Source organism: Pelecanus crispus, chromosome 1, assembly GCF_030463565.1.
Source record: "Pelecanus crispus isolate bPelCri1 chromosome 1, bPelCri1.pri, whole genome shotgun sequence".
Taxonomy (NCBI): domain Eukaryota; kingdom Metazoa; phylum Chordata; class Aves; order Pelecaniformes; family Pelecanidae; genus Pelecanus; species Pelecanus crispus.
Genome location: NC_134643.1, coordinates 99,514,452 through 99,542,091, shown reverse-complemented (window position 1 = coordinate 99,542,091; position 27,640 = coordinate 99,514,452). Strand labels below are relative to the sequence as shown.

The window sequence follows — 27,640 nt, the reverse complement described above, 5'->3', positions numbered from 1 at the left end:
TGGTTTAGTTTTAGAAAGTCCTCCGAGGAGCAGGGAGTTGGACTCGATCCTTACAGGTCCCTTCCAACTTGAAATATTCTATGATTCTATGATTTCACTTCCTTTGGAGTGGTAATAATATAGTGCGCAAACTGAGCTCTTCTCAAATGGGGATGTATTCTAGCAAATTATTTTTCCTCTCCTATGCCTGCGCTAGGCATCGTGGTAGTAAGAAAGTTGGCATAACTCCTCCCTTTAGATAAAAAAAAAAAGTGTGCATTCCTCCCTCTACAGGGGGAACTAATACCTGTACTAATATTCTGTACAGCAGGCAATGGCGCTTCTACTGGTGCAACAGAAAAAAATGCAAGAACTTGCAGAAACAGTAAGAAAGTAATTCCTAGTGTGGGAGAGGCCGTATAAGATGAATGCTGAAAGTTGCTTTTTGCCTTAATGTGAAATGAAGTAATTATCGGTGCAAGAACTTCAACTGTTTATTGGTGGTGGTTCTGAATACCGCTGAGGCTTTTTGTGGGAGCAAATGAAACCTCTTCTGTGATTCCCCAAGTCAGTGTGTGGCGGTGCCAAGTGGCTGTTTTGGTGCTGGAAGATGACCAGGCAGTGAGGCGCAGTCCCCCCTCAGCACCTGTGTCCCCTGTGCCTGGAGACGCTGCAGCAGGCTTCTGGAGTTTCCAGGCACAGAAGGTGGGTCGCTAACTGTGGAAGTGCCAGTAAGCCACAGTAGTAGCAGGCAGTCGTGCTGCTGGATATCCTGCTTTCCGGCTGAGACGCTAAAACAAAGTCTGACCATTTTTCTTTACAAGAGCTTTGGCTTGCTTAACTTCATTACCAAATCCTACTTTTTGGTAATTTCTCCTAATAATAGTTATAGCATTTAAACATATTAGTGGTGTGGTCTACTTCAGAGGTAGTTAAAGTGACAATTAAAGCATTTTTGTCAGTAACAGGGCCGCCTTTGGGTTTTTTGATGCGGCAAAAACTTCACACAATTACTGAAGGTACAGCAGTACAGAACGTATCTTTGAATCTACTTTTGAGAGGTTATAAAGTAAATCTATAGAATGGCTTGAATAGACCTGTTTCTGGGATTTCTGAAGCAGTATTTTAATCAATCATCCATGCATTTGCATCAGCTGTTTTAGATGTGTGTCAGATGTTTGATACATAAAGTATGGATTCTTTTGTACTAATAAAATTCAACTCTCTTTGCCTTTGTTTCAGAAAGACTCATGTACTAGACTAGGCCAATATGAAGGAGCCTGCCCGAGCAGCGTGGATTCTGGCACTCAGCCCATTGTCTCAAAAAGCTGCGTTTGGAGAGCTAAAATCTTGTGAAGCTGCAGCACGTTCAGGACCAAGGCAAGTGAACTGCAGGCACTTAGAAAATAATGTAAGACTTAAAAATTATTTATGGACTATTAATAACGTATTGTGGCATTGTGTTAGCGTGAAACCTGACTTGTAGACTTCCACTTTCCCTTTCAGTTGCATCCTGACTGTTTTGAACTCTGTCTTGCTTAAAGCCACATACAAAGGTAAAAAAGCTAAAAGAATCACATTATTTAACTTTGGGTTTAGGTAGACTGTGTAGTCGCCCTCGGTAAGTTCAGCATGCAGACAGAAGTACACTTAAAAGCTGTTTTAGGCTTCTGCCAACGTGAATGTAGGTAGGGTTCTTTGTTCCAATTTCATGTGCAGCACTGTCATTACATGTGCAAAAAAAATAGCGTTGTTTTTCCTTTTGCAAGGCAGCGGAGACAGATGTTGGTATAAACTTCTGGGTGTGCTGAAAGCTTTTCAAGGTTTATATGCCTTTTTTAGACCAGAATTTGGTTACTGATAATGGGGTTTCATAAGCATGATAGCTGTGCATCTCTTGAAGTTGAACCATGGTATATTTGATTACACTATCAATAACTGTTTTAAGACTTACCTAAAGAAAAGTTTGAACAGACAACTCCCAAAGCTGACTTTCACTGGAATAGCACCTACAGTCACAGTTCGTTAGTGCTAGTCTCCTCACAGGTCAGCATCACCCATTTGAAGTATGTGCATTTCATTGATGTTTTAATACTAAGAGACAGCTGAAGTGTCCAGTAGAGTGAGAGGCGTTTCTTCCAGCTTGCAAAGAGATGCCTGTGCACTCCCAGTACAGGAGGAGAAGAGAGTTTACTGCAAGCATAAGTGCGTTGTTTTCATCAGCGTAAAACAGTACAAATGCTGAACACTTATGGATGAAGGACAGATTTCATTCATTTAGATTAAAAGCTTTACTTTTTCAGGAACTTCTCTTCCTAGAAATCATGTGCTAGTTGTGTAGTGAACAGAATACTTGGCCTTTTAACTTAGGCACTTCTCATGGCCTTTTGCTATTGCTCTACAGCATTTGTGGGAAAGTAACAAAAAACCCAGTATGTCAGGAGACTTTTATGCACACTAAGGTGTGTAAAAGTAGGGCGGTTTTGGCTCCTGAAACATTTTCAGAAATCTAGATACGTTTTTGCTTCAAGTTTCCAACCCCCGCCCCCATCATGCAAGATGTGGTAGACCTTAAACATGAAGCTGAGACAGCCCAAGTGAAGTAGCAGCATTTCAGCAAGCTGCGTTTCATGCAGAATTAACAAGATGCAGAGAGGTAAAGAAATGGCAGGTGTTCTGCTTTACACAGATGGCTGTCCCACTTCACAGCAGTCCCTCAGGAACAGCGGTCAACTAAAGCAGGGATGGTTGCAGGATACTGGCATTCATTTTCTGAAGACAAGTCTGCTTGTAACATTACAAGGATGTTTCAGTTTGACAAGCAGAGGACTGAGCCATTTAGGATCCAATTTTAACCTTCTACTTGCAAAAGAAGAGTAATTTATGATTTCCTTGTTTTAGGAACTGCAGTGCTAGAATTAAGATAAAGGAGGGAAAAGCTTTGAAAGCAAAAGCAGCTTTTTCTCAGTAACTGGAAAATAGCCCTGGTCTAGGCTAAGAATAAACTAGCGCAAATCCCTCTACCACTGCAGAGGTGGTGTGCTGACTGGTGGGGGGATTGTCTCTGCATCTAAGCAATGGGTTCCACAGGACCAGAGCCTGACTTTCTCATTACACGAACACAGGGCAGCTGCCTGTGCCGTGCCTTGGCCCCTCACCACACAGGACTCCAGAGCCGGCATTCTGCCAGCAGCTAACTCCAGGGAAGCTCCCTCTGGTAAATACCACTTGCCCCTGCAGCAGGCTCCAGCCAGGAGGATTGCTCTGGTAAGTGTCACTTTACCACTTCTAAGGGTCAGTGAGCTGGAGCCAAACTAAAACGAATTACATATAAAGTAGGTGTTAAATACAAACATACTGAGTAATATGTATGTACAATTTATTTAAAATACTTTTTAACATACATATAAAAACCCCTCACTATTTATACAGTCTAAGTTCTAGCAACATATACAAATACTGAGCAACTACAATACATGCTGAGGTAAGAACATACATTCTGGGAGAATACTCAAGCCAAACAAGGTTGAAATACATTTTATATCCGTATGTCTTCACATGTAGAAGAGACCCATTAAATGTACCTCTGCTTGTATTGTACACAGGAGAACGCTGATCTTAAGTGTGTCATGCAACTTACATTTGGGAATCAATATTTAACAGTTTGTAGCATACACTTTAAACCCAACTGTTACATATTCAAACTTATCTTCTTAGCCCTAGCAGGTAACACGTTGAAAGCAAGGAGCAAAGCTTGGGACCCATTTCTTTCAGAAGAGGGACTGACTTGAATGGTTGTTTTTAAGAATTTCAGTCAACAGCTCATGCTGTTCAGATAATGAAACTGCATTAAATTGCTTAAAAAATAACCCACTGTAGAGAAACTGTTTAATTCCTACACCATCTTAGCCTACAGTAAAAATTAAATCCAAGAGTCTTAGTTTTACTGACTCGAACACATCCATTTATTTTTATGGTACATTAATTTGTCTAAGCCTAAATTGGTACAATTTGAGAATGCAGAGGTTTCTTAACTTGGCTGGAATAAATACATCACATCTTAGTGCAAATAAATAACCTCCTACCCCTTTCAGATAAAATCAGCTCAGATAATTTCAAAGTCGTAGTTGCTGCTGATAGGTAAGAACACTCCTTACCTGTTTAAGCAAAACTACAAAGATTGCAGATTAGCTGTATCAAGCAGAAAAAGTTGCAGTAACATCAAAAGTACAACTATAGGCAGGAACTTCTTTTTCATGAATGGGTCTCATATACCACCCTTACTTACGTTCACATTTAGGCTTAAAAATAATTATCATCCTCAATGAATGAGAATGAATGATCAAAACTTGTAGAATTGGGCTTCAAGGTAGCACAGAGTATGTACTAACACATTCTACATGTTGAACAGGCCACAAGTAATTTTGGATTACTGAGTTTATATACAGCCCCTGTGCAAACAAATTTTCAAGTGTAAATTAGGGTACTGTACTGGTATAAAGACAGGGTGGCAGCCCTCTTGAACAGTATTTTAGTTTAGTTTTAGTTTGGATGTCCTCCACCTAGTTTAAGGACCCTGGGCAATACACAAGGCTGACTTGAGTTACAACACGGAAACAAACAGTAACCACTGAAGTCCATAAAAACTGGGCTAATGTGTAGATAGGGGGTTTCACATGTATGAATTAATTCAGCATCCTCCCACCAGTGCTGTTACAATAAAAATAAAGCATTTTTATTGTGGGTTTTTTCTACTACTTAGGTTAAAAAGCTGTGCTTTGTTCCTAACAAGATAAAAAAGGGCAAGACAGACACCCAAATTGTTTTCATTTCATGATTACCTAGCTAAAACTAGTCTATGTTACCTCAAATAGAATGACTGGATTGTTTTCACAGTAGAGAACATTCAAAGGCTACAAGTTCAGTTAAATGCTTCTGAAATGGAACACTCTTTGGAACAGTACTGGTTCTCTTGGAAAGGTTTTGCAATCTTTTATATTCCTAATAAGAACAATCATAAGAAAAGCCGTAAGGCCAAAGTTTTTCAGTTGTGCTAAAACGTACCGTATGTGCTAAATGCGTGTATAACACAAACTGTGCACCATTAGAATATTTGTGTGCTTCCTTAAGCACTCACAAAAGTATATACATATCTTCCTTTGTATAAGCTCCCATCTTAACACACAACAACAGATACTCCCGGGGGGGGGGGGGGGCGCGGGGCAGGGGGAGAGGCAGAACCTTCCTGAATTCAATCGCCTCAAACACCTGGATGCTTCTTGCACATTGACTGTCAGGGAAGTCTGAACTCAAGGCAGATGCTACTCAGAGTAGCCTTCACGTAGTAGGGAAGATGTAAAAGCAGTTGCCATGTAGCTTGCTTGTATGACTTAGTCTTGTTCCTTCCTAGGGATCCAGGAGACACAGACTGAGTGGCTTAAGGAGATGAGGCAGAAGCCAGATTGTACAGACAGCAGACTCTAGTTTTGGAAGGCTAACAAAAATGGTGGGAAACTTCTGAGGAACACACAGCTGATGATCCCTAATCCTGTGAACAAAAGCTGAAATAACTTCATTTAGAATTGAACTATTTTATGCCATGAAGTTAAGGGGATTTTTGCCATCAGTCCTGATAGTAGTTTTTAAAGTCCAAAGTTGTGCAGGCATTTTAAAGGGTAAAATGAATTTTAGAAGCTGTAGCGCTTACATGTAGATCTCAGAAAGTTAGGAGCTTTGGGTGTTGGGGTTTCTCCCCCCCCCCGAAATAGTACCATTAGCAAGAAATTATTGGCTTTCGTACTTTGAACTCTTTCTCCCAATTTATCATTCACATCTATGAATTACTGAAGCTAATCTTGAAGAGTTCTTCTCTCATGTCTGACCGACAATTGTACAGTAGTAATAAAAAAGTCCACGGTTTCGCAGGAAACAAGCTGTAATTATATATACAGCTTAAGGAAAGGCAGAACTACTGGTTTCCCAGACCTCCAACACCACATCTTTTGGTTCAACATTGTATTATTTAAGACTAACAATATCAACACAATGCGATTAAAAAATGAAACTGACAGCTTTATGGAACTGGCTTTTAAAAACAAGCCATCATTCTACTGTATTCATGAGCTAACTTAGTTCATCCTTACTCCCAGTGGAATGGGCCACACTCTGCGGTACCTGGTACACCAATTCGTCAGCGGCACCTGGCCCCGGCTGCCCCTTGGGTGTATCATACAGTGCCTGTGCTGATGACGTGCTGTCTGTCCTAGATAAGAGTTTATTGTAAGTTCCAACCAGTGGAGGAGCTTGATTCCCCGCAGCTTTGAAGGTGGAAATGGAGGGAACACTAAGAGGTGTGCTGGGATGGCTGGACATGTCCATGATTATTGGAGTTGCATATTCTGGTCCAGTTATAGGTAGTGGTTCAGCATAAGCATGGTAAACTTCTTGGATAGGTGAATTGTAAGGGTCCAAATCGGCATAACTTGCTTCTTTCCCTTCCTCTGGTTTAAAGGTTGATCTCTGATGAAGCGTGCCGACCATTCCCCCTACCAGCGGCTGAGCATACTCTGTGTTGCAAGCCCCAACAAAACAAAATAAACACAGGCTTAATGGATTTTTTTTTTTTTTTTTTTACAGTGGCATCACATTGAATGCAACCTGTCAATAGTGTCACATAAATTATTATCCTAGATCAAACCAGTGGTCCATCTTTGTCCGTCAGTGCCAATTACTTTGGCAAGAAAAGTAATTTCCACCCAATAGTTAAAGCCATCAGGATAGCTACATCCTGACTTCTCAGGTTTATACTTCTTCCCTTGTGAGCTGCAATTTCCCATGCTGTAAATCTGCCTCAAAACAAAGTTTTTTGAAACATGCTTCCCTGCAAAATCAGGATTAAATGAAATTATCCTGCCTGGCTTTGGATAAAAAGTGGTCCTTGGGGCAGAGGGTTTGTCCTCTGAGGTGGGGAGCCTGCATGTGGTCAGCTGAGATGTTTTAGTTCAACAGCTAGTCTGAGTTACAAAAGCAGGAGGTGAGAAACCTGGCTAGCTAGGCAAAAAGAGACAAGTCATTCTGCCTGCTGTGAAGCCGTAATTCCTGCACGGCTGTGTATTTCTGACGTGAGCACATCAGCGCAGAACCAAAGGCACAGTCACTCATCTTCCTCTAATGACTGGTTCAGCAAGTAAAGGGCACATGCCGTTAGCAGTAACTCCTCCTTTTCTAGATCAAAAGAATGATTTAATCCATACAGTCAGTGTAGGGAACCAAGAGCCACATTTCAGATTTGTGCATAAAGATAATGGGGGGAAATAATTTCCAGTGCATGAAAACATGGCTAAAAAAATTCTTCAACTGTTTATGGGGTTTCAGAACAAGTACAAGTAAACTTTCAGTGACTGCATGAAGCGTCTATCCACAGCACATCAAGTCGATTAATACATGCTTTTATGATACACCGAGAACAGGTCTCAAAAAGCTTGCATTTTACAAAATGCACTTATCAACAGAACTATTCATTTCTCCTCTGTTCCCCGAAACAAACAGGAAATAATTAAATGTAGCCCAATTCCTGACATTTTTGGGCATTTCATATATGTACCTATATATAGCCCACAAATCCAGTAAAATGTACCTGCAGACTCTGTTTGCAGCATTGTTGGGACTTCTCTTGGTCTTAGGTGACTAATTTCACTGCTGCTGTAGCGTACAGGAGTCTCTTCATGTTCCGCTGATTTGGTTGGGAGAAACTGCTTCATTCCTTTCCACCATCCTTCATGTGGATTTAAAAAAACAAAACAAAACAAACACCTAAGACTGCATATATACTGTGTTTTAAGCTACTAAAATACTTTTACATCACGGCTTATATTTTGTAGTAGCAGGTATTTGCATGACCCTAAGGTTACAAGATATATTAGTATTTTCTGGCAGACTGAGGATTTGCAGGTGAAAACATTACTCTCACCTGAATGCTCCCCCTTCAAACACCTGCAGAACTGCTGCAGGCCAGTGACCCTGTCCCTGAATGTCCATTAGCAGCAGCACCAGAGCTACTGATCACATTAGTAAACTCATAAAAATACAACAGACAAAATAAATACTAGGTAATCAGCCATGATTCCAATTTGTAAATCAAATAGTTACCCAACATTTTAGACAATCTCAGTTATAACCTAAGAGTACACTTAATTATTGTGGTTGCTGACTGTTAATGTCACGTTTCTAACTCACATTGTTGAAAAATGCTGATCAGTGAATATTTGCAAAAACCTGAAGGAAGAGGATTTTTAACTTCAGCAGAAATGACAAGGAGTGACCGCGGTCATGAGCGTTTTCTTGAGAGAAGGTAGGGCGGGCAGCTTTTGTTAGGTTCCCCCCATCCCTTCCCCCAGTAGCCAGAGCCATTCTAGTTTTGCTGTCCATTAACATATTTCATTCCAGCTGTTAGAGACCATCCTGTAGGTAAAGCCCAAGAAACAGGAGATTCGAAACTACAGAATGCTGTTTAACAAAATTCGAGGTAGCCTGCGACAGGCAGAGGTTCCACAGAGAAGTGTAGCAACATTTTTTTGATATTGCATTTTGCCACATTTCCTTTTAAAACAGACCTACATACTGAACACTGACATTTAAGCAAACAGGAAAAAAAACTAGGCACGTCCATCACTGACATTCAAAGACAGGCTATTTTGAGTCTAATAGTCTAAGACGACAATGCTGCGACCTATCAGAAACGGACATGTAATAAATGAAGACAAGGTCATTAAAAGTTTCTTGTCTAAAGGATAAGGCATACTTAAAACGGCCAGTGAGCACACACAGAGAAGTGGGTATTTTCAACATGAGGACAGAGAGGTGAAGCACGGTCACGCAGACGGTACAAACCCAAGTGCTGCAGCAGCCCTTTATGCTGTAGCAGAAGCATTTTCAGGACACTTGCCAAGTGCTGCTTGGTGGGATTGTCTGACCTCCAGTTAACTGGGCAAAGACAGTAGGAGGGAAAATATGCCTAAAAGGGTCTGCAAACAAGCCCACGTGCTTACGAGGGCAATGAAGAAAGACAAAATTTGGCAGACATTATACACCAAGGTGAAAGATTTTTTCCAGGCCAAAAAAAGTACCATATATATGATTATCAAATGTATAAAGACATTCCTCATAAATTATTTTTTCCCCTCACGTTGTATATTTAAGAGGTTCTATACTTTGTTTACTAAAAAAAAATCTGAAGCTGTAAGCTCTAGCAGGAGACAAGGCATTTTCTATTTCTGGAGAAAAGTCAAGACAATGAAGCAGTTACGTCTGTCCAGAAAAGAAATTCAGTGTTCACTATGCCTCCATCAGTTCGCATTAGAGAAGCTTCTGCTAGTGGAAATCGTCTGTGTTACTGCAACCCGAAATACGCATCAAACCAAAAACACCAAGTCAAGGATTTCATAAAACCATTTTGTTACCTGCACGATCCCAGTAAGGTAGATCGTAAGTGCCCTCAGTTTTTTTCTTGCTGTGAAAAAAAGAAAAGGGGGGTATTTTAGCTAGTCTGCTTATGGGAAGATGCATTAATTAATGCTCAGCAACTATCACCTTGGCTGTAACTGGTCCTCAAATTTAAAGTGTAAGCACCAGTAACCTGGCTTGCCATCACCAGTCTGCTGCTACTGGAGAAACCAGTCTTCAGTAAAAGCACTTCTAATGAAAATAGTTACAACAGCTGGTTTCACAGTCCTTGCTGTTCAAGTGAACGTTTTCTCACAGAGAATACCGTTCTGGGAAAAAAAAAAAAAAAAAAAAAAAAATCCTTCCACAAGTGTGGACCATGTAGTTCCCATAGCGATGCATGCAGCATTTCCTTCCCACACACCAGGCTAACATTCATTGAAAGCACTTTCATTAATCTATTCATTTACCGGTTTCTCCAATGCCACGCACAAACTAAGATAAGAATCAGAGTAGTGAAGACCATCACCAGCACTGGAACCAGAACTGCTGCCAATGCCACATCTGAAAGCCATTAAATTAAGTGGTGTCAGACAGAAGAGCTTCTCATAAATCAGTTTTTAATTTGAAAATTACTTGGGTAAAGCACATCAGTTTTATGTATAGCGTCTCTCACACCAGATCCCCCAGCCAAGCTTCCCTGCTGGATGCTCCCACAGTGTAAATGTCAATTAACATCTAGCTCTTCTACATGTATGCACAGCTGGCGTTTTTGCAAGGTTTTTCATCAAGATCAACAGATTTGTTTTACTACAAGCAAGATTTTTCTGCTAGAACAATGTATTTCATTCTTAACATGGAAGACCAAAAGAGCCCAGGAATATGCAACCACCTCAGTTTGAACCTCCTAGAAGAAGTAAATGCCACAGTACCTTGACAGTTAACCACAACCAGCCTGTGCTGGGTCTGCGTGTGACCTGAGACCATCCTGTCCCCTGCCATCCAAAGGCCACGTCGCCAATGCCTACATCTGCAGCGATCCTGCTCCCTTTTCCAACAATTTTCTTTGATAAACAAAATGATGATGCCAGATGCTGGTTTTCGAATTTCATGCCAACATGACTGCTCCATAAAAGATTAGCTATGTCAAAAGCATTTTGTCCTAAGAAATTATCAAATTAAATAACAAAGCAGTTACATCTGATTAATTCCGAAGGGAAGTCCAAGTCGCGACTTCTCCTTCTGACAAAATTTGTTCAGTAATTAAAAGCTGAACTCAGTTTGAACAAGTTTTGAAAGACGGAACCTCATATATACACGACTTGGAAGACTGGTTTGGTGTCTGCATGCAGTATGCAACTGTACATTTTTTATCATATGTCTATTTAAGAGCTGGTAAATATTAGAAAGAAAAGACTGATCATTTGCTATAGTGCATTAAGTACTGTGAAAATTTAAATTTAGAAAGCATACTTAATCTATGCCAAAGTACCGTAAGGACTGCCCAAACACTTCTACTGCTTAACTGTGGATACCTTTGGTTACACTTGGAGTCACCGTGGTGTTTTTTATTTCAGGTGTGAAAGTTGTTTTATCTGTCTGCAATGAAGTCTTCACTGAATGAATGAAGTCTTCACTGAAGTCATCATTCTTGTCGTCATTCTTGTTCCGAGGTGGTGGTGGCATGGTGATTTTAGGAGCACGGCCTTCAGAGGAAAAGAATTTATAAAAAAAGTTTTTTGAAGTGGTAGTTTTCCATGTTTCCTTTTCAGGAGAAGACAGCTGGAACAGTTCGCTCTGATGCTTTTGTTCACATTATATAATGAAAAAAACCCGTGAATCAATTAACACAGAAAGCAAGTGACTGGTGTCTTTTGAAACACTTATTTTCTAAATTACCTTGTTTACGCCTAAACTAGTATCTTCCAGATTCAGTGTAATAACTTTGGAAGAAATTCAGAAGTATCAGTTACGGAAGGATTATGGAGCTAAGAAGGACTTTTTTCTCATTGAAAAGATACCCACAGTGTAATCTTTGCCAAATTATTTCACTGCTTGTCTCGCAGAGTTGAAAGGTTTTCAGTTGCCTTACCTATGCTAAACTGACATCCTAGCAATTCTACTTTCATTGCGATTTTCTGGTGCCACTTTACGGGGTTAATCCTAAAAAAGCGTGCAATAATAGGTGGAATGAAATTATTGCGAACTTCCTGGTACAATTCAGTGTTGCCTTGAAATATCTAGAAAAGAAAAAAATAAGAGACACACAGATGTTATGTTATACACATGCAATAGCAACTAAGTAACTACAGCCAATTTGGATGTTTTATTTAGGAAAAATAAGCGGTGCAGAATCCTGAAAATTCACCCCGGAACGGTGCTGCTGCCTGCACATCTCCACTCACTCAGCCCTATTAAATATATAACTAAATAAAATAAAGGTGTGTATGCAACTATTTACTTAGAATGAAGGTGCTGTGTAATATTCTACCGATGCTCTCCAGGCAACGCCTGCTGTTAAAGCCATCTCACATGCTTATGGCACTGAATAATTCTAACTCAGTCCTTTTTGGTATTTTGCACTTACGACTCAAATATATATCCCTCTCTCTCAAGCAGTTATGGCAATGTGAAAGCAGAAATTAAGCGGTGCCTTCACACAGCCTAATAGTTTAAGCACAGTCTGTCCCGTGACTGGGTATGGCATTTATTAGAAAGCACTCAGAGAGGCAGTCAAGTACGTAATGGCGCTGTCCTCTAGCGGTTGCTGCCTACAAGGGCCGAAGCACAAGCGGAGCGAAAGGATCCCGGTTCAGCGCCCTTCAGCGCCTCGCTCGCAGGGAGCCAGCGGCTGTGGAAGAGGAAGGCGCAGACCTTGCATAAAGGGAGAGCTAAAGCTGGTCCTTCGCTGCTGGTCCTGGCACACAAAGAACTCATCAAAATTCGACAATACAGAACGGGCTTGTCTGGTTGGAATTTGAAAGCAGTAAGCAGATAGGCACTGTGTGATGCCGTGTAAGCACACTGACAAACTTACAGCCAACTACAGATTTTGCACCGAGCTGCTTAAAACAATATAGAGCCTGGGCCCAGTACTCCAGCCCAGCAAGCCATGCCATCGTCGTCTTTGGGAGGGCTGGTGCGGTGTCATGTCTTGGGGTAGGAAGTGAACTCTCTTCACGCTAGCGCGCAGCAGTTGGGCTTTGGCTCTGCAAATGCAGCTCTTGGGTGCTACTGCAACGCGTGTCACCACAGAGGTGACAGCAAACGAGTAACATGTTTGTCTTTAAAGCACTGATACAGGTACTGCAAAGCACGTTGGATATAATGCAGAACAGAATTGTACGCTTGCCTGAAAAATAAATACTACAGCAAGTTTTCTGCTCACTCACGCCCCTTGGTAAACAATAAAGCACCTTGCCACTCTTCCAGACAAGGACTGTATTGTGTAACAGCTGGTGTGTCTGCATAAAACGGAGCAGTCAAGAGTTTTTAGCACACTTCTGATCAGTGCAGATCGCTGGTGTTTCAACCCTGATATGCGAGGTAGAGATTTTTGTATTGCACTCCTGTATTTAAGTTTTTGTAACAAAATGACCAGAATATCCCTACAGGTTTGAATGAAAACAATTATTCCAGGAAACTACCCGTTCAACAGCCCCAGAAAACCCCCAAACAACCCTAGGGACCTTTAAGGGGCTCACTCCTGGGCTCCCTGATGCACATAACGTGTCTCCACTCTCAAAAGAGACACGAGCCCCCATTACTGTTACTTACACGTAAGAATTTTGGTTTGTCCTTACATGGGCATTGATTTTCTTCATGTTTGAAAGCACTGACTGATTACAAATAGACACATAAGACAATTTAGTTAGGCACAGGAAAATAAATCACTTGGTAATGTAAATGCAGCGCTTCACGTTTGAGCGTATTGTTTTTTCCACAAATTGCTAACCAGCATTTTCATTCTTCTGTATCCAAGTAACGCTATCAAACTAACTGCTAACCCATTCATGATACTAAAAACCTAGGTAGGCAAACACAAGGTATTTGCCTTGAAAGTGTAGGGTCTCTGTTCTTCCCCAGCTTGCTGCAGTGCTGATTTACAAGCACATGGCGCTCGGTGATATTTGTCCTGCTCTGAATTTAAGCTTATTGTTCTTAAATACACTTACTAGCATCGGATGAAGACACATTGAATGCGAGGGCAAGTCTACGGTGTTGTTTTGGAAATAAAGGAGTAACACAAAGCAGTCGCAGTTTGTGTGTCCAAGGATTCACAATCTAATGAGACATAGCAAGAACGCAGAAGACCGGGTTCCAGTTTACAGCCACCTCCCCCTAAACTAGGGTGATTTTTTTTTTTTTTCTCTTAAGCTGCCAGGCTTGTAGCTACAGGTCTCACCAGAGAACTACTTCTTTTGTTAAAGATGCAAATGAGAAGCAAAATACAGAGGTGACTCTTGGAGGGGATGCGCCCAGCCCAAATTGCTGAACTGTATCCTTGTTTGTGCTGTGCCGTGCCAGTGCCCGCTACTAAAAGCGGGTGCACGCTGCATCTGGCTACCCGAGCAACAAATGCAGAAGTCACAGATTAGGAAAATAGATGCCCAACGCTGAAAGTTAGTCTCACTTCAGGTTTCTGAGGCTGAGCATGTAACAGCAAAGGCAACAAGAATCGTTAACGCTGACTATTATCTTCAAGAAGGATTAATAGTAAAGTACTTCTTTACTCATGGCTTTTATTAGTCCAGCTTTTGATGTCAAGTGTTATGGTAGTACCTTAACTTTACCTGCAGCTCGGTATTTTTTGTTCATTTAATTTTTTGCGCAAAAAAAATTGCTTCTGAGCTCAATACAGTGAAAGTTTTTTGATGAGAAATCACTTTCATATTCCATTTATTATCAAACTCTCTCCCCATTTGCCTCTGTGCTGTCAAACAAAACTTTTCCAACACTGCAACTTTGTCATTTTTTCCCCAATTCAAGCATTTTATTCTTTTTTTCATATATAAAAATTGTAAGAAAAGCCTTTCTTGAGTACTGACGGATCCCTAGAAGCTATTTCCTAAGAGGACAACAGGAAAGCCCTGGAGAAGCTTCTAGGCTCCTGAAAAACGCTAAGAATTTCAAATATTTTTCCAAAAAAAACGAGGAATAGCACCTCCTGGTTCAGCTGGTGTGCAATTGTATAAGACTCAAAGGGAGAAGCCTGTGTGCATATGCATCCAAAAGCAAAGCTGTATCAAGCGAGATGATGTCAGAGAGACGAAAAATCTGCTATTTTGAAGCCTCAGAGATGAACCATACTGAACCCTTTTTTTGTCATTTAATAACTACAGCTGGCGCTTCCTGGATATGCATGGTTCTTCACGCATTGTACCTAATGATACAAACAGTGCAAAAAATTCAAGTTCAAGCTGTAACTTCAAGCTCCACAATTTGTTTCATTTCATGAACTTGCAAGAAAAAACAATATGCTCAAATTAAAAGGCAACAGCTGCAATGGTTTTCCAAGAAAATAACCAAACTAAACATGAAGCCTTAATCTAGGCTGCTTGCTGGCTGAGATTTTATTTTATGGCCAGAAGAGGGCACTCAAAAACTAGCAAAAGATGTTGGGTTGTTTGGGTTTTTTTTTCCCTCCCCCTTGAATACTTCATACTAACAGTCTCTCTTGGTTCACGTGTAGGTTTGAGGAGATCGACCTGCACGACAGTAAAGTCTCCTCTTCTCAGGAAAGTTTCCTACTGTGATTATGTTCAGTGTTCAAAAACCTCTTAATTTAACAAACAAGATACTTCAACCTTTCACTTCATCAACAGGATGCTATGTCCCACCTTGAAACATTCTTAACCCACAGTAAACAGAAGAAAACCAAGTACGGCTAAAGAGTTACCATTCTTAAGACCCATTTCTGAAAAGTTACTAGCTTACTAGTTACTATTACATTTATGTAATACCACAGGCCTATGAAAATAAGGTAAGTTACATCCAAGAATTTAAGAAAAAGAAGGAAATCCTAGTTCCAGTCAGGTTACCGAGAATCCTCTCATTTGTTTAAGAAAGACCACGGAGGACATTAATCTTCTTATTTTTACTATTAAATATGGCAAAACTGTAAACACAGGGAAAATAAGATTATCTTGCCGCTAACATTGGGTAAGTTTTCTGTGTGGCAAAGCATTTGCAATCTGACCACACCATTTCGTTTTTTAAGAAAACTCCCCTCTGCAAGAGCTGCTCTGTTATACAAGAAACAAACTTAGTATTTTGTCAAAAAGCAAGACTGACAGAAACACTATGAAGGATGGAAAATTATACAACCCCTAACATTTCTTCTGTAACCACAAGAAGGTAAGAATGTAAACCTTAATTTTGAAACATACAACCTATTTTGAAAGAAATCTGATTATTTTTAAAGGGACGCAGTACCAGGCAGCCTACCACTCGCAATGGAAATTTCTTGTATAGAATATTCCCACCCCCAAATAGTAATAAAAATAATCTCTGAATTTCAGAACTGTTCAAAGCCTTACCTATTTACATATTTTCCTATTTTCTTCTGCATAGATGCTGTTTAGGATGCAAAATTACACTGGAAAGGGAAGTTATTTAATGCTTCCTCACCATACCAAAATCAGTCATATTTACAATTGTGAAATCTCCATAGAACATACCTAGAAAGCGTGTGGTACTTTTACCTTATCTTTATCCACGCCAGGTTCTCTGTATGCTGTCCATTTCTGCGCATCATCACTGTATAAAATTCTGTAGGCTGAGACGTAATAGTAGTACTCTGCTAAGGTTGACCCAGTAGTTATAATACCTGTGAAAATGAAGGTGCCCAGTTAGACAAAAAAACGGTACCCATTTGTAAAAATTAATAGATCAGCTTTTGAATCCAGAATTATGTAGCTGGAATCTCCACTGCTCCAGCTTCATTTCAAAAAGTTTATCCAAGGTGCCAGGGCCTGAAGCTTCTACAGTGACTGGAACTTCATGATCATTTTACTGTTGTATTTTAATGCTCATGAGATAACCTTGCTAAGCACTTTCCCCCATTTCTTGATGGAAACGGCCTGTTCATTTGACCATGGCCCACTTCTGACTCCAGTTGCCGAGACAGCACCACTCTTCCCTGCTTTTGCACTGCCACCCTAAAAGCACCGCTGGAAGAACTGTAGCTTCCTAAAGCTGATGCTTCAGTGCTGCAGAACAACACACGTAGGAAAGCTGTTTTGTAAAAGCTTGTTAGCACAGGAATTAGAGGAGTGACATACAATCCAAATAGTCCCCTGGGAGGTAATAACAAAAGCTGCTGGTAAACCCCAGTGGCTTAATGACAGGAAGCCAAGCTGCTGATAGCAGGGCATGCAGCTGAGTTGACAGAGACCAGCTCATGCATGTGAGAAAGAGATAAACCCAAACTGATCAGAGGAAGATGTTTCATGATATTCTTAAAGCCCAGGGCTCTATGAAGCACTCTACCTAAAGCCACTTTATTTTTTAAGTCAGATTGCAAACATGCCCATTAACGGCAGCGGATCACCTCTGAATAATTAAATCAAAATGGAAAACACTAACGGCAGCACAGAAGATACAACAGCTACACTGCCAATACTTAGGCTACCCCTGAGGTTAACCCCAAAATGGAAATGCCTCAGTGCTTCACTGCTCAGCATGGGCCACACTGCGATCCACAGGAACAGGTAACCATAAGCTCAGCTCCCAAAATGTGAAACAAACCATCCAGAGCGGATTGGGAAACAGCACCTCCAGCTCTCTCTCCAAATAAACACAGCTACTAAAATCACGACGGATGGTCCATCACGATCTCTGTGAAGGAGCAGAGCCTCACCCAGACCCTGGCTGCATCGGTCTGCACTGTTTGGTCCGTTGCTGAGGGAAAGCGCAACAGACTGCTGAGGGGGCCCACCGCCCCCAACTCTCAGCCCAAGTTCCGCTTCAGGCGAGGAGGTGAAGGGGAGGCTGAAGCTGCTTCACTCTGTCTGCTGCTTATCGCACACTGCACTGCAACTGCTCCTGTCTCCACTGTTGGATTCACTACGGCCATGATGGGCAGTAGGGAAAACCTAGAAACGTAAGTCAGTGCACCTGCATCAGAGGTACCAGTGGACTGAGCTGACTGGGTATGGATTTGCACCTCCAAGGAGACAATTGGCAGGAAAAGGGAAGCATTGAGGATCGATCAAAACCACAGGAAACACTTCAACAAATGCTGAAGGAAGAGGTGTTTTCTGCTATGAAACTCCACCTGTTCAACTCCAGGCTCCTCAGCATATGAGCTAGGACATGGAACCAACTTTGCCATAATGGTAATTAAACGTCACCTGGACTTTATCTAAGACCAAGCACTGGAAAAAAGGATGTCAGAAACCAAACTTTCTGAATGCTGCTTAAAAGCCACATCAGATTCACTTACCTGTTATTCTCTTTTCTTTATTCAAGTCAATCTGCAACCACTGATGTTCGTCACTGATAAAAGCAGCCCAAGGAGGACCAACCCTTTTTAGTCTGGCATTTTCAGGTTTCCAAATGTTCACTTGCCCTGTTTGGTCAGACCACTCAAGAACAGATGATGCCATGATCTGGGAATCAGGGATTACCCCAGATTCCATCCCCAGTGTCCCATAGCAACCTGAGCAACAGAAAAGGTGAGGATTCAAAACAAAAATTCAAGTTACACAAGGATTTTACCTGCTTGGAGTTTAAGACTTTACATGCAAGTATTAAACCACCATCTAAATTTATTCCATAACAACACTACCAAAAAACACACTGTCTTCTGCTTTCTAACAGTGATGCTGGAACCAAACTTGTGGTCATGAGTATTCCACGATTTATGCCTGCTCAAGAGTAGTGTGGATATTCGCTCAATCACCACCCACACAAAGCAGTAGACGAGAACCTTTGGGGGAGCTGTCATGGTTTAAGAGTATGTATGGCTGATGCAGGGATGCGAAACAGACTACTTGATCATTCGTTCCTTTTTCTGTCTATATAACTTCTTGATTTTTAAACCCACCTCAGTATTACAACATTAATTTCAATAATACACCAAAGCATGTAGGAAGCCATGTCATAATCCTGGCCTTGAGCTCAAACACATCCTTAAAATTGGTTGTATTTTTTTGTCACTGTTCTAACTAAAAGTTTCTTCCCATGTCGCATTCTGCTGATGGCTAAAAAACATCTCCTAAATTCCTGGCTGGATTTCCTCGTGGCTAGTTGATATCCATTTGCTCTTTGCTAAAATCTTGTTCTGTAGTGCCAACAGTTTTTCCCTCTCATATCCATATTCCCCAGATGTATCAGTAGAGAGCAATCTTTGCCTTCAGTCAGCCAGCCTGAACAACCCAGCCCGGTTTCCCTTTTGCTGTGAGCTCCCCCTCTCCCTGCAGGTTCCCCGGCAGTTCTCCTCTGCACCAAGGTCGGGTGCTCGTCCCTCAAGGGAGGCCCAGGCGGCAGAGCCCACCTGCGACTGGATCCCAGGCAAGGCCTTGCCAACGTCCTGCTCGATGGCATTAATAGTTCGTTGTCTCTACTGGACGTGCTTCACCTGCTACAGCACAGGATCACATTAGCACTTCACTAACCAAATCCTTTCCCTCATCTGTCATTTCCATCTAACATCCTGCCAGTTTGAAGCAGAAATGCCTCAGTCTCTACGTACCCAACCTTATACTTTTTGCTCTGGGATTCTTCAATTAAATTCTATTACTCAAGTCTCAAAGTCAGCCAGGTCTTCCTGTACAAATAGTTTCACCTTCCTCTGCGCTGACCGCACCTCTAGCATTAATAACACACTCCTTTATTTTGTATCGTCATGAAACCAACTATTACGAACAACCACACTAGTAACTTCACCACAGTCTGATAAACCTCATTTGAGCACACTACGGAGTCCTCTTTTTCCTTCAGCTAACTCCTAGGCTGCCAAACTACATACATTTTAATCTAGACCTGCATCTTGTCTCTAGCTTATTCAGTAATTTCTCAAATGTGTCACTGAAATCCAGAGAGTCTAGATAAGCATTTTGTCCTACCTCTTTGTATTTCCAGGCCATTTAATTACTTTCATATACACTATCAGATAACATTCTGAAAGATAAAAACCCGCAACAAACCCTGCCTCAATCACTGTGTTTAATATTCACCATGCATAAGGTCACCAGACATGCAATTCCTTCTTCCAGCTCTTGCAGAGGGTCTGGGAGAGAAATTATTTTAATATTATGTGCATTATATTTTCTAATTTTTTCTTGTTTGTATACATTTCCATCTCCAAACACTGCCTTTCTACCCCCATTCAGCATCATTTCTATTTATATATTAGGAAAAGTATTTGTTTACTTTTGAGGAATACATGTATGATTCCCCCCCCCCCTTTTTTTTTTGTCTTCAACTTTATCCTTATGGAAAACAGACATAATGCTTTTGTTAGGTTTTTTTTTATATTGTTATTAAAACAGTTAAAGAGACTAAGGAAAAGCCACTGTCTTCACAATACTTCCAACATTCATTCAAAGATGGCATTTAAATTGACTTACAAAAAAGCTAGCTTCCATTTAGAAAACTACAGCTAATTTATTTGAAAAATGGGTAATTGATAGAAAGTGAAAACATGCAAAGCTTTACTAGCTTTAAAAAGGGGCAACACTTGTTATACCAATCAGCAACCTGGTACACATTTACAAAACAAAACACAGCGGCCAAGAAGGAGCACAACCGACATACAGAGCAAGGCCTAAGAGATGCCCTTCCAGAGCAAGGGAGACAAGTAATTTATCACATAGCATTCAGTTACAAGAATATGGGAGGAAAAAAAAAGTAAAATGGGGTGGAGAAAGTTGAGGAATCATCTGGGGATTTCTGCGAGCTTTCTTAGCAGGCAACAAAGCAAGCGTAAGGAGTAAACCTGCAAAAAACCTAGAATGCACAGTGGTTACAAATAAAGAGCAACTCCTAAGCGCCCAGCTCTGCTTTAGCAGCGTGTTTAAAGTATGGGAGTTAAGTAACTTTAAACCAGACTATAGCAGAGGAACACAACCTAAAAAAATCTCTTTCTGCAGATAAGCAAGGCTTACTTTATACATCACTGTACCTATAAAGGTAGTGATGATTAATCACCAAAATGAGATAGTAAAACAATTCAAAAATATACATTACTGAGGAATGCATTTAAAAAAAAAAAAAAGTCTCACTAACTAGAACAAAAATTAAGAGATAAAATACCAGCACACTTACTTCTACTCACAAAATTTGTATGAAAGTATCAACACGTAATATATGTGATAATGCTTACCGCTCGTCTTAAACGTGAAGAGACTTGTAGATAACGGTCCCCTGCAGAGAACAAAAGATGATGTTTTTTGCGGTAGTCAGTGAAGAAAATTGAAACAAACTGTCTTCAATTTATTTTTCTTGTCTGACTGCTCGCCACTGAAACCTATGCACATATGCCTAAACAAGCACTTCATGATTAAAGTAACACTTCCTGTCACCAAGTTGCAGCGCTTTCTGTACAAACACCTTTTCAGCTGAAATCTAGTCCAGAGATGCTGTCTGGGTTCAAGGCTTTCAACCAAACATCTGCCCAGCAAAATGCAAGACTTCATTAAAATGCTTCCCTTTTAAATTAAGCTAATCATAATAACAAGAATCAATCTCCTCTGATTGCTTTCATTCCTGGGACTTCTGAGATAAAATGGCAAGTTATACTCTTTTCCCTGCAACTAAAAAGTTGCCGTTAAATTATTATTTTTTCCACAGACCATTAGGAATTTATGGTCATGCCATGCATTTTGGAAGAGAAAGCCTCCTTGCAGAATTTGGAAAATTAATCTTTATGGTCTAGAAGTTAAAAATATCTGCTAAAACAATCACACCGTAGCAAAAGAGCATTGTGAGAACCTTACAGAAGAGAACCTGGCCATGGAACACGTAGCTCCACTAGCTGAAATTAATCCTGCGATAAGACACTACCAAGATCTAAGGTGCTAAAGGTAAGGAGAACATAGGAAGTACACTTACACTTTTGAGGTGACATTGTTAGCCAGGGAGCCTTCATAGTATGGAATGCCCTTGCTGATTACAACATTAATTTGGCCACCCAGAGCATTTGACACAACACCTGCATGAACACCAGCCATACAAAGTGACGATGACTTGAAGAGGAGGGAAAAAGAAAGATTTAATACTACATTGTAAATAAATGAAATACTACACTGTATATTGTAAATGCTACATTGTCCAGTTATAATCTTTGTTATTATTACATTAAGATACTGTTCTTATTTAACTCTTATCTCTGTTATTTAGAATCTTTGGTTTATTATGGAATTTATAAAAACACAGAAAGAAGGTCCTAAATGTCACTGCATCCTCACTCCTGTATTTGGAATGTAACTCTTGTGATCAAATAAGCTCAAACAAACAGCAAGGTGAATCAGTCTGAAAAGCCAGATAGCCAGACTTTCAGCCTACAATAAATCTGTGACATTAGAAAACAGAAGTTGAATACATAAACACATAGGAAACCTTTTAATAGAAAGCACACTGAAAGTATGTTTACTCATTCTCTCACTCCCACCAAGCAGAACTCCTTCTGATGCTGCAAATATGTTAGGCAGAGAATCAACTTCATCTTGTTACTAGCTACAAAAGTCACCTTGCAGCCGCTTAGTGAGGACTCACTGTGGACCAGAACATATAACACAGTTACGCTGTGGTGACATTTTTACATATGGGTAATTATTTAAGCAGGTAGCCTAGGATTTACAGATATCTGAGAAAAGAAAATAGAGAGGCATACTTCAGGTTTATATTTAATATTAAAATCTGTGCTCACGTTTTAAAATTGTCTTTCCTCTGTGCTAGATCTAGGCTTATTAAAGGAGTATTTTAAGATAAACAAAAAGATTTAATGTAATTTTTTACCAGATTGCTAGCAAAATTATAATCACTTAAAAATAAACAAAGCAAACACCCTCCAGTCCTATGGCAGGTATGCTAATTCAGTTACAAAAGCCTACATCAGAAAAAGTGTATAGGTTTTTGTAGTGTTCTTAGTAAATAGTACACTATTAAAGATTTGCATTTCCAATTTATAGAACTATTAATGTTACAGTATTAACTCCATTTTGCAAATGGTTTTATAGCTGCTGAGCATACATAGTATTTCATCTCTCATGTTGTAATAAAAAATTAAGATCACCACTGAGACCTTCTGTTCAGAGATGCATTACAGTGTCAAAAACAAGACGACACCATTAAAAGAACTGGTTCTCTCTCTATAAATCTGAATTTCCCAACCTGAGAAATCCAACAAAAACAGAAGAGGAAGTAGAAAACAATGTTTTGATTGATCCACAGGCCTTCTCAGCAGGCCTTACAAAAATGTTTGAGCCTCTACTACACTACTTCACCTCTTGGAGATGGCAACATCTGAAGCACCAGCCATTTAGCAGCTGTGCAAAAAAATGAGTACCGTGCTATTCACTTTAGGAGGTACAAAGTCCAGAACCCAGGCGGCAGAACAACTATAACTGACTTGTAATTACACAGTGTACGTTTTACCAAAACTCACGTGAGCCCACGGTATTTTTACTTACGTCTCTGTATCCATGGGGAATAGTTCCTGAAATATCAGCAAAAGGAATCACACATCCAGCTGGACAATACTTACTGGAAGAGAACAAAATACCAAGTCAAGATATGCATGCAACTACAACTCTTACAATGTTATAAAATAGTCACTATGGTTTTGACTTACAATACACTGTTATCATTCATACATCACTATTTAAGGATATATGCTAATTGAAGACACACCGAATCAGACAAAAAAATACTCAGGAATATAAGTACACAGCAGGAGAACAGACATTTGAAACAGATACAAAAAGTCTCAGCTGAAACTACAGTTCCAGTCTGAATATAATAAATTAATAAACCCAGCATTTTGTAATATAAATACTGCATGGCTTCTGTAAATTGAAAGTCATATAAGTACCAATATTAATGAATTTTATTTTATAAACTAGAGATGTGTTTAACTAGTTGTTTTGCATCCTTAAACAATACACCTGAAAAGTAATGTTGTTATATAATAGCTCCTGGCAATGCTTTGATCATTAAAAAAATGGCCAAATTCAGTTAATGCCACTCGCTCATGAAAAACAAGAGGCAAGACACCTGCACCTCTGGTGCAAACCCCTGTTCATATTCTAGTGCCATTTCATACTGCACCTACAAAAACTATTAAATCTTCAAGATTTAACAGTGGAGTAAACCATTAGCATTTTCACTGCAGTTCAACAACTTTGCAGATACCATGAAAGTAGCAGGATTCAGAGACTCCAACACATGTTGAGTAAGGCCAGAACCTACAATTAGAGCCCTACTTTGGAACTTGGAAAAAATCAAAGAGAAATGCAAAGGTCGCACTTTGAAACGTTTCGTGATGACAGGGCTGAAGTTCTCCAAAAAGTAAGTTTATGTACTTCACAATAGTCTGCAGCTTTAAACACTGCCCTCACTTTAGATGGAAATGGAGAAGGAGAAAACAGGGAAATGACATGTTTCCCCCAACAGAAGATACAGCATTTTATGTCTCCACAGAACCTCATTAATTCACACACTATGAAATGGGTTTGTAATTTTTAACAATTTCATAGTTTAGTGCTCCTTAGATAACTGTAATATGAATTTCAGTATTTAAGGCATGTACCTGCTGTAATATGTGTTCATAAAAGCAACATTCTTTCTACGGGAATGAGATATTAGCTCCTACGTGTTAGTGCAAATTAACGAGGTTCTACTGTATACTGTATGTAAATAACAAAAATGGAGGGGGGCGCGACAGAGAGAGAGAGGAAGGAAGAGTGCAAATGTCAAAATTATTCAGCTCTGACCCTAATTAGTTTGTTTCTTAAGGTCTCTGGACAGCCAATTTTCAAGCTGCATCAGGTTTAAGTAACAGAGTGAAGTAGAAACAGTAAGATGACTTCATTAAAGAGATTTGGGAGAAACAGGTAATATCAGTCTTACTTGAATTCTGGTTCGGAAAAGTGACTTGCATTGTCTAAACAGGTAATTAGGTCTGGAAAGAAAAAATGTTAGGTCAAGAGGATGATAAAGACAACAAGTTTGAGTATGCTTTTTAAAGTGCACAAAAATACACATTTCAGCCTCTGTGGCTTAACTGAAAGTCTCAGAATGAAAAAAAACCATGTTCCTACTAAATTTTCTTGCAACAGATTTTGTATTACAGTAGAACCTTGATAATTTGTCTGAGTAACTGGGAAATCCACTGAGAATGTGACACACACAAGAAGAGAAACACTACAAACATTCTTTTTTTGTGCCGCTTAATTTTAATTTATAGCTATACTTTAGAGAACCTGACATAATTCAGAGACACAAACATATGCTCTTTTCACAAAATTAAATTAATAAGCTAGCTAAGCAGGCCTGTGTTTTCAGCATTTAACAGTCATACAGTACTAAAACCAGGAAGCATAGGGAACAAACATTAGTTACTGGCATACATGACTGATACCTCAAATTTTACATTTAGTCTGCTGTGTATCAGCACACAAAGTCTAAAATACAGGGAGAAAAGCATCAGAAAACCCACAAAATACAAATTAAAAATGAAAACTCTTTATCTGTTCTTTTTAGAATTACTTCTAGAAAGGGTTTTCTCAAGCCTTCTGCCTTGTGAAGCAGTTGCTGGCAATCCTTCATTTCCTTGTGGACCACGTATGTCACTCAGTGAAAGGAGATGCAAAACAAATACAGCAGCCTCCTTTAGAATAACCAAAAACATGGAAAAAACAAGAAATAGCAAAAAACCTAAAAAGTAGTCAGCAGATTATATAATTAAAGAGTTGAGAGAGTATAGGAAACTGTTACTGAAATAAAATTTTCCACGAGCTGGTCTGTATAAAATATATACAGTTCAATAAGAAAATTTTTTAGTTATCTGCCACCTTGATTACTACCTGAAAAAATGCATTTCATCCTTTATGAATGAAAGAGCTGCTTCAGATAACAGGTAACTGTGATTCTTGCCCTGCTATCCAGGGTAAGCTTTGATACAATCTCTTTAAAAATACAATAACTTAAATAGTGACTGAACAGTCCAATTTCCTACACAGAAGTATCAGGAAGACTGTATTAAAAGACTTCATTTTTAGAAGTTAATTCATGAGAACGCAGGAATAAATAAATTAGTTCCGTGTTTTTACTAGTTTGCTCTAATTTTACCAGCACAGAAAAATTACCAAATAATTATAAATACCTGATTTGTCAGTGGTTGAATAAGCTGCAAGAAATCCACGTCCAGAAGTGTGTGTTCCACTCATGAACTGTACTGTGATTTCATTACTTTTCGAAGTAATTAAACCATCCATTTGAAAGCCAAACCCACAGTATTTTCCTATGGAGAGAAGGAGGAGAACAGACATGGACCAAAACCAACATATGTAATAAGCATCTTTTTTTCATTTGCAGTGTAAGCTCACATTACTTCTGGCATATATTCAAAACCAAATACATGCACATGACACTAAATAATGCAGTCAGTGTCCATTTAAAGCAAATGGCAGAGTATGGGTACCACATTTATTTTGCCACTGTCCACAGGTGGGAGTCTCTCATACCCTTAACACTTGCAAATAAATGTGACCTTATCCCATTCACCTCTAGCCATGCATAACCCTTGCAGTCAGTTCTTCAAAGACCATGAGAAATCTGTCAAGGAAAAAGATCAAGTTAGGGCAACGAGAATCATCTACAGAAGCAAACGCGAAAGAAGCCTTTCTCTTCCCTCAGCTGTTGGGGCACTTCTTTCTTGTTGACTATTTCATGGTTTCTGTCAACTACGTTTCTTAATTTTGGACAAGAGCAGGCATGATTCACTGCACTTCGGCATTAACATACAAGCATACGTGAGTACCATCAATACAAACTGCAAGTGGTTCACTTTCTGTTTCACCGCATCTACAAAACCTAACAGAGGTTCTGCATCTGGATACTTCTCTTGGCATCCAAAATGACCAAAAATAATACATTTTAAACTGCGATGCTGGAGTCTGCAGATACTGGCAATATTTGTCCTATGAAGCCCTAGAATTACTACCAAATGACGTTACCTGGATGAATGGCTGTTAAACAGTCAACATGGAACTCCCCAGTCCTACTAACTAGAAACTTAAATAAAATACTGATCAGTTAATTAACCTGTTAATTAAAAACAAAAATCGTCTGTTCTATAGGCTCCCTTGACCATTCAATGTTGTAAACTATCTATAACCCTATTTAAGATTCTGCAGTGGATCATCGAAGTGGATAATCACCAGCAGCAAATGGCACTGCATATGTTTCCATTTACCATTCATTTATTTGCTTTCTTGATAGTAAGTATATTATCATATCGTAAAATAGCAAAACAAGAAGCCAGACTGCCTTCTCAACTAAAGGCAAATTACAATACTAAAGTAGAGGGAGTGGAATAACACTGCCCTGCAGGAATATTTCTTAACAAATACAATACAAAACAAATATAAACACAACACAAACAAATATAATGTGTATATCAAATTCCTTTAAAAAGTGAACTCCACTCTCAAATACTAATAGAATAAAAAAAAAATAGAAATACAAATTCCTACCATTATTCAGAGCTTCCTAAATGTTGCTTATTCAGATTTTTTTTTAACAAAGCAAGGGTATTTCTAATTAAAAAAAACAGATTTTACAATACTTGAATGAAATTGATAATATTATATAAATATAACCTTACCTCAATTCACTACTTAAACTGGTTATCAGCAAGAGTTACAAAGAAGTAAGTTCCCTTTTACCAAGGCTCCACATTGACCCTATGTTTTGCTTTAAGTCATGTTTCAATGATTAACTGCAGTCATTGTGATGAGCTGCATCATTTTTCCAACTACCACTTTTCTTTTGCCTTTTTTTTAAATTTTGTTACATGATTGACCAGCATGAGACTCCTCTCAGGGTAGGTCAGACTGTCCTCAAGACACCATTTATCCTCTTCTTCGGGCAAATACACAGGGCAAGACACTGAAATCTAGCTTGGATAAACTATCCAGTGCTGCTTGCACCATGGAGATACAGCCTTTGACAAACTGTAGATGGATGTACCTTCTGATTCATGGCAAGACAT

The 27,640-nt window shown here is 39.6% G+C and overlaps 1 protein-coding gene across 1 annotated transcript in view; it reads right to left on the bottom strand.

Annotated features, from left to right (window-relative positions):
* Nucleotides 1-6,102: 6,102 nt before the first annotated feature.
* Nucleotides 6,103-27,640, bottom strand: part of DCBLD2 (discoidin, CUB and LCCL domain containing 2) — a 45,142-nt gene continuing 23,604 nt past the window's right edge. The window contains exons 3-15 of the mRNA XM_075727584.1: nt 25,751-25,888; nt 24,496-24,547; nt 23,058-23,130; nt 21,478-21,611; nt 20,750-20,790; nt 17,867-18,082; nt 16,125-16,249; nt 11,513-11,660; nt 10,956-11,126; nt 9,891-9,984; nt 9,438-9,487; nt 7,616-7,753; nt 6,103-6,545 (exon numbers count right to left, since the gene is read on the bottom strand). Of these exons, the coding sequence (XP_075583699.1) occupies nt 6,103-6,545; nt 7,616-7,753; nt 9,438-9,487; nt 9,891-9,984; nt 10,956-11,126; nt 11,513-11,660; nt 16,125-16,249; nt 17,867-18,082; nt 20,750-20,790; nt 21,478-21,611; nt 23,058-23,130; nt 24,496-24,547; nt 25,751-25,888 (1,823 nt within the window). The remainder of the gene's footprint in view (nt 6,546-7,615; nt 7,754-9,437; nt 9,488-9,890; nt 9,985-10,955; nt 11,127-11,512; nt 11,661-16,124; nt 16,250-17,866; nt 18,083-20,749; nt 20,791-21,477; nt 21,612-23,057; nt 23,131-24,495; nt 24,548-25,750; nt 25,889-27,640) is intronic.